The sequence below is a fragment of the Coturnix japonica genome, chromosome 10, assembly GCF_054131305.1.
Source record: "Coturnix japonica strain WE chromosome 10, WE-NBRP24, whole genome shotgun sequence".
In the NCBI taxonomy this organism is placed as follows: Eukaryota; Metazoa; Chordata; class Aves; order Galliformes; family Phasianidae; genus Coturnix; species Coturnix japonica.
In genome coordinates, this window is record NC_140672.1 from 1,918,631 (window position 1) to 1,932,668 (window position 14,038).

Here is a 14,038-nt window from a genome sequence, read left to right on the forward strand (position 1 = left end):
GGAAGCTCTGTGCTGTCTGTACTTCCCACTTCGGGGGGCAGAAATATGACAGCCGGGAGGCAAACGGGTAGAGGAGGCAGGAGAACAACTATTGCATCTAGCGAGAAAGGAAGGGGTAGAGGAAAAGGGTAGAGGCAGGAAAACTACTATTGCAGCCAACCGAAAAATAAACGGGTAGAGGAAAGGCAGGAAAACAACTATTGAGTCCAGCAATTATTTAAGTTATTTTTTTCTTGCAAATTATTTTTGTCCTCCGAGCACAGCTCTGATGCTCGAGGATGTGTGAGCCCCGATGGCACCGAATGGGGCAGAGCTTTTTCCCGGCGCTGCCTCTGAGCCGCAGTGGAGCGGCTGTTATCACCTCGCCGGGCATCCCGCACTGCCGAGCTCTCCGAGGCTCCCCCTGAGCTCCTCTTCCCCCTTCTGTTTATTGCTTTGCACGATCTCTTTGTCCCTCCGCTCACCCCCTGTCCCGTGTGTTTCCTCCACAGCGGCGTAGCTCTGTCCAGAGCGCACTTTGAAAAGCAGCCACCCTCCAACTTGAGGAAATCCAATTTCTTTCACTTCGTTCTGGCTCTCTACGACAGACAAGGGCAGCCCGTGGAAATAGAGAGGACAGCTTTTGTGGACTTTGTAGAAAACGATAAAGTAAGGCTGCTTATCTTTCTTTTTCTTCCTTTAGATTAAATACCTGTTGTACCACCCGGTGCCGCACAACCCGTTCTCGGGGAAGGGTTCAGGTGTTTGGAAGGGCTGCTGGGGCTGCGAAGCTTTCAAGCACCAACAGCACAACAGGGGTTTCCTACATTATTAATAGAATAAAAAGAAATAAAATCATTGGGGAGAAGAGGGTGGATAATATAAAATCATCTTTTATTATTTTGGTTAAATCCACCAGATCGGCCAAGTTTTATTAGTTCCCCAACAGGAGCAGGATGTGGCCTGAATTACATCCTATCATCTACTGAGCTGTTTGCTTCTCAAGGCTCTACAGTCAGTGGCAGGGCTGGAAAAGCATTTGCTTTTGTGCTTTGGATCCACACGTGAAGTGTTTTGCGTTGCTTCGTGCTGTTGTTTTTACGGCTGCTTTTCTGAGTTGTGTAAAAGATTATTGCAATTGGAAAATGTTCTCAGAGATGGGCATCTTTTAGGGAATGAAGGGGGGAAAATCCTGCGAGCAAACACTATAACGTAACCTGCAGGAAATAAGTATCAGCAGTGACAGCGCTGCAAAGTAATGGAACACATTTAAAGCAAGAAAAACCACCATGCGTTTCTGCTATCAATCTGCTTGATGTTAACTGCCTCAAAACATCCCTGTTCGCTGCATGCTGTATTGCCTTGAGAGCAGAATAGTGACTAAGAGAGGAAAAGAAGTTCTTGAACTCCCACAGAAAGCGATGTCAGCGGTATTTTGTAGTTTCTCCTGGATTAGTGGGAAGGTGAATTTATCCCCATCACTCAATTCACCATTTTAATGCACTTTGTGGCTCCCATCGCAATGATCGGCTCTCACATTTGTAACGTGCCCATTTAAGTTCTTGGAGAGTTGAGTTTTGATTCCTTTTTCAGGAGCAAGGCAATGAAAAGACCAACAACGGCACGCATTACAAACTGCAGCTCCTGTACAGCAACGGTGAGTGCGCTCTGCTGCTCCTCCCGCAGGCGATGAACCCGGGTGGGATTTCTAGGCACTGCTGCTGTGATTTCTAAAGGGCAGTGGAAATCCATTGGGGTTCCCTTCCTTAGCATCCCTTCATTGTCGGGGTGAGCTTTGGGGAGAGCACTATAGGCAATGAATCCAAGCTGTGTGTAATAGGGCACTGTTAAAGTGCTGCTGCGTACGGAGAGACGCGTCGGCATTAATCGCTCCTCTCTTGCTGTAGGTGTCAGGACTGAACAGGATCTGTATGTCAGACTCATTGATTCTGTCACCAAGCAGGTGAGCGTGGCTCAAATACACCCATCCCATTTATCCGTGCTCTTCGCTTAATTCTTCCTCTTGTTCGGTTTTGTCTCGTTTGTGTTTTAGTTGCTAATAAAACTTTTGTGTTTTTATGTCGTTCTTTTTAATTTTTTATTTCTTTTTCCCCTCTATGCATTATAAGGTCCTATCCAATATTTCTATATAAGCTGCCCTCCCTCTTCCAAAGGACTTTTGGGGAACGCGTCCATTTGTAAACCACGGTGAAAAATAAGGGGGAAAAAACCCCCTTCACCACCAATTTGGCTGTGATCAGAATGAAGGGATGCCCAGGTGGTGCCCACTGACCCCTTGTCTTTGTTTTTGTAGCCCATAACTTATGAAGGACAGAACAAGAATCCCGAGATGTGCAGAGTGCTGCTCACTCATGAAGTCATGTGCAGGTAAGATGCTTTTGTTCGCGGCTGGTGGTTACGTAGATGCTGAAATGGCCTTTCAAGCTTTTCCTTTGAGTGATTTTAATTTATTAAATTAATATAATCAACATTGTTTAATCTTGTTTAGTTGCTCTCCTTCCCCAAAACAATCCATCCAGGCAAAAAAGCTTCCAAACCAAAACCCAAATCCTTCCTATACTTTGTAAGCCATACTTAAAGGGTTTCTATCTTTTAATTACACATGAAAATTGGATCTTTTTTAATGTTATAATTTAGAGGGTGACATGAGGATGTTTTTAATATCATTTGTATAACCCTGAAGTTGCACATACCTTATGTATGTACATCATGCTTCCATGGTAACTCGTTACTTATCCCGTTCTCACATCATTAGATTTTTTTTTTTCCCAATAAATATAACAATGCAAACGGTCAACATCCTTATATTAAAACATATTAAATCGTGCACAGACTGTTCTTATGTGAAATGAAAAGCAAAACTGATCCTGACCTGCATTGAAGACGCCTTGTGATGGATGGATGGCGTTGGTGGGGGTGGTGAGGTCACTGCTCTGTGTGCTGCTGGTGGCCACGTTGTAAAACAGCCTCCTGACTATCAGAGATATTAATAGCCTTTATTATTTATTTTTTTAACAGGCTATTTTTTTTATCAGTGGCTATTAATAGTGTGGTAATAGCAACGTATTTGGACAGACTTCTTGTTCAGAGACTTTCTCGGTGCTTAGAGAGTAGTTGATGCATTGGTTAAGTAGAATAAGAATCACATAAAAGCACAGTGTTGGTTTTGCTCCCGCTGTTTAAGATAATGAGCGTTGTTACTCTCCATCAGCAATCACACGTGTGTGCAAACATTGTGAGATACACACAGTGTGTGCTCTACAAAGACCTGTAGATGCAACAGCAAAGATCTATGGGTTGTGTGTTACCTTCTGGCACACTGAGAACTTGTACACGCGTTTGTACGCACTTTTGTACACATATGCTTTCACTGCTTGTGAAAATCCACTTTGTGATGGGTGAGTGACAGAGAAGGAATAGAGTTGTCCAGCTGGGTTTCTATACTATCAAAACAAGTTGGCACATTTGGTCTTTATCCGCTTCTCCTCTTCGAAGAGAGGTTCTGTTCCAGAACTTAAATATCTCAGCTGACGCCATCCCATTCTTTAAAAGGAGTTTGTTTTCCTTCCATGCTTCTTCTCTATGATTTCCAAGTGTGAAAAGATGTTCACCTCTTTACACACCTGACCTGTGCTGGTGCCTGGAAGCATATCCAGGTCTTGATAGGCAGCATCCTAAACCACAAACTGTCATTCAGATTATACTCAACTCTCCAGCTTGCTCAATTAGCCAAGGAAGAATTACAACTTGGGGACATCCTTTCTGCACGAAACACTCCTCATTCAGTGTTTTTATATCCTCATCAAGACGTTCCATTTTTAAAGGCCTTGTTTTCCTATAGCGGGACGCTGCGCATCCCAGAGAGGCCTCACGCCCATCACTTTGAATAACACCCAGGGAACGGATCCCACTCGAGTTAAACTTGACATTTTATTTTCTTCCTTTTTAAGTGCGATAATCAAACGTTCCTCATTGTGTGCTGCTTAAGTGGCAGCATCAATTTTTAAAGCCCCAGTTCGGTTTGCAATCGTAACAGTATATAAAAATTTAATGCACTGTACCCGCTCTGCTGTCCAAATTGATGCCTACTGTTTTTATAAAGAAGGGTCTGTCTGGCTGCCTGCTCCCCTCCTTCCTATCTTTGCTAGTTGAAGGCAGGCTCTTTTTTTTGGGGTATTTTTTCATGTTTTTTTATACATATTCACCACACAGATATATATATTTGCTGGATAGAGATGAGTGCATCCGAAGCTCCACATCTCCCACTCAGTGACAGACGTGCGCTGAGCAGTGCCGTTGTCTCAATATCGATACGATCTGTCATACCCATTTCATACCCATTGGAAGTTAAGCTCTCAGCTCCCAATAATTAGTGCTTTCCACGAGAGGGAGAGGTTTTATTACTTATTTATTTGCTGATCTGAAGGTGGTTTTATTCCCCCCCTTCCATTTGGGTTCTTACAACCCAATGGGAGCGGATCCTATTGGGTGCATCCCTCCCAAACGCACAGTGGATAGAAATCAAAGTTAAAGCTCTCCTCTCCCAGAATAACTTTTTTTTTTTCCCCCTCTGTCCTTTTCATTTCTTCTCCCAATTACCAACCCAGAGGAAACCGGCAAACCCTCCTTACGCCCTCAATGCTCAGAGGGTTAAAAGGTATTATAATTCGAACAGAAGTAGTCTCAGGGTCTACAGCTGGCTAATAACAGAGCTGCATTGAGCGCAGGCGAGCCCCACAGCTGTGACTTTCGCCACAAGGCTCGGAGCAGACAGCAGCTCTAATCAGCTGGGCCAGGCGGCCGCTGGGGCCCGTGGCTTTATCGGCCAGATGGTGTGAATTTAGACACTTTTGTTATGCAATTGCAGGGAGGAGTTGGGGAGAAGAAAACAAAACAAAGGCCACCATGCTGCGAGCTTATTTGAGTTTGAAATTAGAGACAGATTTCTTCTTTTTTTTTGGGTGGGGGGGGTTGTTGGGTTGGGAAGTTGAGGGTTGAATTTTAAAAGCATTTTTATTTGGGGGGGTGGTGAGAGGGGTGAAAGGATGTAAGTTCGCCTCTGATGTGAACCCTATGGGGTTTGTGGGTCCGGTGCTGTCTGCAAGAGCTTTTTGGGTTCTGCATTTGCTTGTAGTTTTGTTTTCGGGGCTGTTGGTACTGCAAACCATAGAAGGAAGTGAAATAGGAAAGCTCTGCAATGGAAAGAAATCTATGGCCCTTAATATTCTTGTTTTAAGGAAGTGAGCACCTCTAAAGGTATGTCCCTAAAGCAGAAGCTGAAATGTTGGCATGATTTCACCAATAATTCATTCCAGGATAATACTGTAGGCTTGATCCTGGATTTGGGATTTTTGCCATTGACTGAAATGGGAAGAAATCAATTCTGTTAGGCAGCACATGTAAAACAAACCTCACGGAGCTGTTAGGAGTTGGGTTCAGCAATGAAACATTTGGAGATGGGGATTCAAAGATCTGAGAGGTACTTCAGGCCAAAACTTCCTTAGTCCTCATGAAGGGCTCTGATGGACCTCTAAACTTGTCCATCACTGGGAAAGGAACAACTTCTCTGTGTCTTCGTGTTTGTTGTGATTCCAAAAGTATGGATGGCCCGAGGGTAGCAATGTAGCAAAGATCTGCTATTAGGACAGTGATAAGAATGTAGATACATGCAAAATATTTGGAGCACTTTAGCCATAAACCGCTGTTTTAGAAAGAAGGAATTTGAAGTGTTACTAAATGTATAGTTCCTAACCGTGCCAGCTATGCAATAAAACAAGATGTACATACAGAACTCAGCCCCGTTGCACTCTGATCTCACATAATTCATCCTAAACACTATGCCAACACATGGCATAGGGGGATGAGATGGACAAATGTGCTGCTGGTTTATTCTGTCCAGACAATGCTGTGGTGTAGGGGCGATCAAATATACTTTTGTTACGACCATCTGCGTAAGTTCCATGGCTAAAGGATGCCTCATGTAGTATTGCTGCAGACAGAGGAAATGTCTGCTAACAAAAAAACACCAAGTTGAACTCAATATTTTTTGGAAATACTTTCTCTTGTTCTATTGGTGCAACAGCACAGAAACCAAAAGGCGTTTTGTTCCCGGTGTGATTTCCAATGCGTTTTAATACTGGGCATGTCAAAAGTGCATGGCAAATTTATGTTCCTCCGTGCTACCGTTTTCTGCTGTCTTTTTAGCACGCACACACAAAATAAGAGGCAGTTCTATATAAGCAAACATTTGGCTGTGAACGGTATTAAAGATGCACTTAAATAAAACCAAGTTGAGAGGAGGAGGGATTGGAGATACTCTTAGCTAGTGTGAATTACCGTAGGTGCGCTGAAGCCGATGGAGCTATGACAATTTACAGCAGCTCCAGGGTCTGCCCCAGGGATTTTTAAATATTTAGCATCTCCTTTTATTTTAAAAGGACTGGCATCAACAAGTAAGCGCAGGTTTGAGGCACAGGGAACGTGTAGTGATGTTGGAATGGTTAAAGCTGCTGTTCACAGGGCTCTGTTGGATCTCATCGTGCCAGGTGATCCCAGTGTGTGAATGGGAAGATCCTGCTGCATTGTAACTCATGGAGAAAACACTCCCACTTGAATGGTTTTCATACCCCAAATAGGTGTGGGTTTTTTTGTTGGTCTGAGTGCTTATTTTAAGTATTTAGGGTTGAATATTCAAGTAAAAGAAAAGCTGCTTTTTCATATTTTATCCCGATTTCACAGAATCACAGTGAACAAGCTCTAGCCAAAACCAACTGGGGTTTGGACACTCATTTCTTGTAGCCCTTCTCAATAATTATAGCCAGAATTCTCTCAGTTGCTCTTCCAGTTATACGCTGAGTCCCAAAGCTTCTTGGAGGAGACTTGGAGCTCATTGCTTTGCTTAGCAGATGTCGTAGTGGTCTTTCAGTCTTGGTTTTCTTTCTCTCTTTAGTCGGTGCTGCGAGAAGAAAAGTTGTGGCAACAGAAACGAGACTCCATCAGACCCCGTGATCATCGACAGGTAGGAAAGGATTCCTTATTATTATTCCTCAGAGTGATTCCTGAAGGGTTGTGTGTTTAGACTGATGGTTCTGTCACTGTCTGCTGTTTGGAGATACCTGAGATTTGTTATTGTTAAAACCTGGTTATCTTTGGTCTACCTGGGCTTAGACAAAATGGAGTTCAGTTTTCTCGGTTACGTTCCATATTGCACCAGTTTTGTTGCAATTAAGTATTCTGTGTACGTATCTGGAGTATTTCCTGCTCACCAGCCATGTGATCCAAACGGATCATAGAGAGGATAAAGCTCAGAGCAGCCTGGCAGCTTCCATAGCATTCTTTCACAGCATAACAATATTCCCCAAGAAACGCAGTTAGGAAGGAAGGGGTAAAGGCAGACATGTAACACGCTAGCAAGGATTAAAACAGATGGTGTGAGGATTGTGAGTGATTTTATATGCAACAACTTCATATATGACTTAGTTCCAGGTCCAGGCCTGGTTTTTACTTGCAGTTTTTGGTGTTATTTGTCATAATATTTATTATGAATTTGTCCTGGCATCCAGAATGGTCAAGCTGGATTGAAGGAAGTTCTACAATCATTGCCTTCACTTTTTCAGTGGGGAGTTAATGTGAGTGGTTTGGTGCTGTGATGGAGCTGCTCCCACTCCTGTGCTCCACTGTTTTCCTTTTATTTTTGTACATTATTGTTGTGGTTGGGCCAAAGCTGACACCAGCCAACTCAACTGTCTGTGAATGGGGGGTGGTGGTGGGACCAACTAATAGCAGACAGGAAAGATCAAGGTGATGTTATCATATGAGTTTTCCAGCAAACTTTAGGCTGTCTTAAAGGTACATCAAGACTGAATCTGATATGAGTCTGCACTTGGGAATCTTCCCATTTGAAGTCTGAATTCTGTGAAGCTTGTCTCACTGCTGGAGAAGCAGCATGGCTTAGGGCAAAGGCCTGGTGTATGGGTTTGGGCGTTAACCACAATGGAGGTAGATCCTACCACCATCTGAGCTTGTCATCTTGAGCCAGAGCTGTCTGTTCCCATTCAAAATGTGGGATCTGATGCTTTGTGTGGGGACTGGAGACCTGTAGATATGAAACATGGTGATTCTATCTGTGTGAGGGGACCTGTGTGGTTGAAACCTGCTCCAGAAAGCACCAGCATCTTCAAAACTACAACAGAGGGCTGTCCTAAAGTGTGGGAGTGAAGATGGAACCTAGTTCGTGAATGACGTAGAGCTTAGGCCTGTGTGAGTTCAGAGATTGTTTTGCAGCTCTCACAAAGGCAGCAGCCTACAAATAGGATTCGGGAGGTCACCAGGTTGTTAATTGCTAATCTCCAAGCTGCTCTATTGTAAAAGTAGTGGGGCATGCAGGTTCCTTATACAGCAAAGGACAGGGCCCTTCTGTCCGTGCTAGAGATGCACAGTACAACCTTCGCTGGGCTAAGGCACCACATCAGTGCAGGTTATAATCACCCTGTGATGATTTAAAGCATCATATTTATCACGTTTTTTCCCCTTTATTGGTTTCTCTTTTCCTCACTTATTGTGTTTTTAGAGACCAGTGCTGTGCTGGCTCACCTGCTCCTTGCTGCAGGGAGACACAACTCGGTTGTGTTTGCCAAACCATGGGAGCTGTGTCCCTCTTTAGGAAGGAAGAAATAGTTCAGTTAAGTATAAAACACTCAGCCCTGCTGTTGGGTTTTTTTCCCCTACTCTTTGAATGAATTCCAAAAGTTTTCATGCTGAATAAAACATTTCTGCAGCGACCTTTGCTCCTCAGACTAGATTTAGATCCTAAGGCCCTTGCAGTTATGTATTTTCCTTTGCTCTTGGAAACGAATGCTTTACATTATATGAAATGGAGCTTCCCCCAATGACATTTGCCACGTGCCCTCTCCTGCTGGCAGCTGTCTTTGAGATGCACTGCGGTATCTGTGTTCCTGCAATCATCTTCTGATCCAGAATTCCAGTCTAACTCAGGTCAGGCTCCCACCGCCACCTCTGCACTGACTCAGTTCAGATCCTCCCATGCTGCTACTGCAGATGTTCTGGCACTGGAACCTCGGATTGGGAGGACCACTGGAACACATGCAGGAAAATAACGAGGGATCTTTAGTCCAAAAATGTTCCCAAAATATGGGCTGCAACTTTTTTAGATCTTAGGAGCCACAGCCACATCTCAAAATGTCAGAACAAGCTTGGAATTTTACATAGGAGGTCAAAATTCACCAACTGGTTCTTGTGTGTTCCCTCAGTGAATCCTAGTGGTGAATTCCCAATGAATTCCTATATTTTTTTCTACTTTGTTTTGGAAATTAATATCTATGATAGTCATAATTTTGGGACTACAGTTTGTTTTCCTTATGGCTGAAGTGGTTCTTCTCATAGAATCACCATGATTGGGAAGGGACCTCCAAGGTCATCCAGTCCAACCATCCTCCTACCACCAGTATTTCCCAACTAAGCCAACATTTCAACAGTTCTCAACGCATCTCATCATTCGTGGCAATCAATTTGATCTTTGCCTGCTACCGTTTCTCTCTGAATTTATAGGCAGTGATATGAAGTGGATGGGGTGTAGTTGAGAGGGACGTCGAAGGGTAATTCATTTCTATATGATACTTCCCAAATGGAAGCTATATTTTGTCACACTCATAGTCATTTAATTTGCTGTTTTTCCCCCTGTGATGCAAATGAAAGGGAATTTGGTTGCATGATGAAGAGGCCAGGAATACTGCAAATGAATTTCTCTTTTCATTGCAGATTTTCTGTTATTTCAGGTGAGTTGTACGGGTATGGATGTGAACTGCCCACCCATCAAATGCAAATTAGATATCCATGTTTATTAACACTTTGTTTCCTTCAGATTTAAGTTCTATAGAAGAGGTTATTTTGTCTGCTTTTCGTTCACAGTGTTTTTTCTCATTTACAGGAGCCACCATTGACTTACAGCCTCCAGGGTACTGGAGAGAACTGGGTGGCTTTTTTTGGTTGATCAGGTTTATTTGCTTATTATTACTTTTTCTTCTAATAATAGATAAATTGTCAAGAGAAATTTCTACTTAATTAAGAAAAAAAAAAGTTAATTCACTTGAAACAATGGAATGTAATTGGCTCAGGACAGCCTTTTCTGTTAATACAGTGGAATTACTTGGAGCAGTGCTGCAACACATGAGTGTGAGCTCTGTGCTGTACTGCATGAAGGCTCTGGGGTTCTGCACTGTCTTTGAACTGGTGGAGGGAGGTCATTCAGGTCAGATATGCTTCTGGAATAAGATGCTGGGTTCTATTCCCTGCTGAAGTTTACTCACACGTCTCCTAATTGCCCTGTGGAGTATCAGGTGGTTTTTGTTTCTGCTTATTGCAATTGAGGGGTGAGGGCTGATGTGATGGATGGGATTAAGGTGAGCTGCTGGGCTGTACCTTGGGTTGAGACATGCACTAGCCAGTGGGTGGAGGCATGGGGCCAGACCTGCAGCTGGGTTGGCAGCCTGGTATGGATGTGCACCAGCTGAGCCCTTGGCACAGTGGATTTGGTAGATGGGGAACTACAGGATTGGTCAGCTGTCTCATGCTGTAAATATTTAGATCTTTATTACCATTTTTAAAGAAATACCCCAAACCATGAACGCAGCTGGTATGCTTGTTAGCATCTCTATAAGAAGCCACAGAGACTGGATTACGTTCTTGTAGCATGGGGGTCTGTCCCTTCAGCATGGAAACGGGGCAGCACGGATGGAGGTTTTCTTCCCTGCTGATACTCAGGCTCTACCTGCTGTACAGATAAACAGAGGGCTGAACTCTCCCAGGCTGCCTGTCTGGCACATTTCACAAGCACTAAAACTCACTTTAGGAAATACATCCCTTGCCAGGCGTATAAATATTCTGACTATGCCACCGTAGTTTTCATGCTGTGTGTTGAAGTGCTCTGTGTGAAATGTCCACATTCATAGCACTGGGCTCTATGTCTTCTTGCATTGTGATCCCCTGCCCACCCTACAGCTTGGCTTTCATTGTCATTCCCATTTTCCTGAACTTGAAAAAAGTACAGGCTTTTGCTTTTCCTCTTTTTGCCTCTTTATGTCAATCATCCAAAAAGGTCTTTAGGAGATACCCTTAAGGGAAAAGATAATGCTTAAAGGCAGAACTGTATGAACCATTATATCAAATTCCCACTGACACAACTGTCCCATCATTTCAAGCAAACTGCACAACCCTGTGCCTCAGTTTCCCCATTAATGTCAAGTGCCAGCAGCTGCCTGGCTATGCAAATAGGAGGGCTCTTTTATTTTGTCTTAATTCTTTCCCTCTGATTTCTACCGCAAGGAGCGTTTCCAATACACAGCAATGTTGGATCGCTTGTATTCTATTCTCCTTCCTCCTTGTATGCCTGCCAGAGTAGAATAAATGTCTCCAACCTGCTGCTATGGAGTGAAAGTAGGAGGCACAGATAGATGCAGCCCCTCTCAGCTCCCCACATGCACCAATCCCCCCTTCCAAGCCTCCAAAACCCACAGTGATCGCTCCTCTTGTCCTAAGGAGTCAAAGTCCTTTGTTCACTGCTAAACCCTGCTCTCCTGCAAAGAGCTGCTGTTGTGCCATCTGTCTCTTTATGAATTTTTTAGTAGACTGGATGTTTGTGGGGAGTCGGTAACTCAGTGCTCTGTGCTGGCCATTTCCATTTAACAAGTGGTTCTCCTAGTGATTAACTTTTTGTTCCCCCTCTCTCCCTCCCTTCTTCTTTTTGGCTGACTAAAAATTTTCTTAGAAGTTTGCCATCCAAAGGATTCTGACATCTTTAATGTGTGCTGCCACTTTGGCTTGTAAACTGAGCAAACTGATGGTCAGCTTGTGCTGCTTTATTTCTTCACTGTAGACAGCCAACAGATTCTTCCAGGAGACTGATGAGCCAAAAACATAAAGAGCTCTTGGAGTAAAGGATTGACTTGTGGTCAAGGCATGAGTTTGGGCTATGGAAACCCTGGGTTCTGCTTCTTTTTCCCCCTCTCGGTGCATGGTGGGCTGCCTGTATTTTTCTGGATGTTCACTTAGTCTCTACCAGCCAACCCAGGCTAATAACATAAGGATACACATGCTGATAATTGTGTGTAAATACTTGGTCATGGGAGCTGTTGCTATTAAGGCAGAGGTTATACTGGAGTGCTTTGAGTTGCCTTACCTCCAGCCTGTTGGTTGCAGCTACCTGGGCTGAAGGTTACTGCTGTTGAATCCAAGCCAGCAATAAATCAGATCAGTGTAAATCGCTGCTGATTTCAAGCACAGATTCATTAGGAAGCTTACAGAACTGGAACCTCTTTTCCGCTAGGTTTTTCCTCAGTAAGCTGTCATTGCATTGCTGTTCTGTCCTGAGCCTTTTGGGATGTGCTGGAGGGAAATGTGCTGCTAGAAAAAGGGGATTGTGGAGAGTATGTGATGGGTGGGAGTATTCCAGTCTTAGCACGTGTTCTGGTTTGAGATCCACAAGGTGAATAGCTTAGGTCTGAGCTTAGACATGCAATAACATAATTTAAATAAATAATCTGATTATTGCTGCTGCTGCCTGGAAGCCTTAAGAAAATAAGACTGGTGAAAGCAAAACCCAAAGGGTTTCAGTGGCTCTAGATCAGATGAGCTTCATGTTTTAGTGTATTTGGATAGCAAGCATGGATGAATCCTAATCTCAGTGGTCTGATTGGGCTTCAGCTAAGATAAAGAACAGTGGTGGTACTGGGGGGGGGGTTAAATCTTGACTTGGAAAAGTTAAAACGTGGTGTGGAAAATTCTTTGTTCTCCTTTAAATGGAAGCTTTACCACTGAAATCAGGAGAAATCTGTTCTGTGCAGATGCAAACAGCAAGTGGGGAGGTTAAATGGCTGCACAGCCAGCTGATAATAAGAGGTCTCAGAAGGACGGATGAGGTAGTGTGAGGAGCCATTAGAATCAATGGGTTTGGTAGCACTGGAGAGGGGAATGGAGTAAGTTTCCCATGAACTAAAGTACCTCTGGGAATAGGAGCTGATGATAAACGCACTGTACAAGCAGCACAAGAGAAATTCTGGATGTGTGATGTGGGATCTCTCTAGTTCAGTTTGTTGAAATGTCTGCGTTCCCTGGATCTGTCTGCACTCCCCACTGAATGTGCCAATACTTCAAGAGTATCTGCATCTTAATGAAAGCATCCCCTGTATTTATGACCTGAAATGGTCTTCCCTATCACCTTTCCACTCCTTGGCCTCTGTCTAGACCTGATTTTATGGACTTGTCACTTCATCGGCCCTGGCTCTTTTTGTTCCTGCCTCTTTCCTCCCTTTTGAGCCTTTTGTTACTGCCCATTCCTTCCTTGTGTGCTTCTCTCACCATCTGTTTCTGGTGAGATCTCATCTATTTTTCTACCCTGCCAACATGCAAAGATTTCAGCCTCTCCCAAGTGTGTCCTCCCTGTCTGAAGAAGGCCTCCCAGTGAATGTATCGCATCTGTTAATGCATGAAAAACTGTCTTTCCTACTCAGAGCATCACCCGAAGCACATATAAGAAAGAAAGGAGTAGGCTGAAGGTATTGTGGTATGTCACTGAAACTCAAATCAGTTGGAGCTGGGATCGTGATCTTAAAGAGGTTAAGTCCCTGTGTGATGTACCCAGTGAAGGGTAGAGATCTCCGTGACACACTGAGGTGTGGGATCCAACTTTTGTATATTCCAGATTGGGCCAAATAAGCACTTCCACTCTGTGTGATCTGCATTTCTCTCTTCTTTGATTTGGATTGCTAATGTGCTGCTGTCGTCTAACCCTTTCCCTCCCCTTTTTCCCCCCCCCTCTTATCTTCTCTGCTAATTTCCTTCCCAAATAAAGAGCTCCATGGGCGTTCCATTTATAACTTCATGTTTGGTGGCTTTTCCTTCAAGTGGAGTCCATTGAGCTTGTAAATTGTATTGGATCAGTGAGCCTATAATGAGGCTTCTAAGTCCAAACAGTGCGAGTCTGCTGGGATTTTATTGTTCATAAAGCTTCTTCCCTGGGGAGTGA

General features: G+C 43.8%; 1 protein-coding gene across 5 annotated transcripts in view; it reads left to right on the top strand.

Annotated features, from left to right (window-relative positions):
- The window catches only part of EBF2 (EBF transcription factor 2), a 114,264-nt gene that overhangs the window by 2,570 nt on the left and 97,656 nt on the right, over positions 1–14,038 (top strand). For all 5 annotated transcript variants that reach the window (XM_015883033.3, XM_015883034.3, XM_085510147.1 and 2 more), the window contains exons 2-6: positions 492–648; positions 1,573–1,636; positions 1,887–1,942; positions 2,294–2,367; positions 6,950–7,018. In XM_015883033.3, coding sequence (XP_015738519.1) covers positions 492–648; positions 1,573–1,636; positions 1,887–1,942; positions 2,294–2,367; positions 6,950–7,018 — 420 coding nt within the window. The remainder of the gene's footprint in view (positions 1–491; positions 649–1,572; positions 1,637–1,886; positions 1,943–2,293; positions 2,368–6,949; positions 7,019–14,038) is intronic.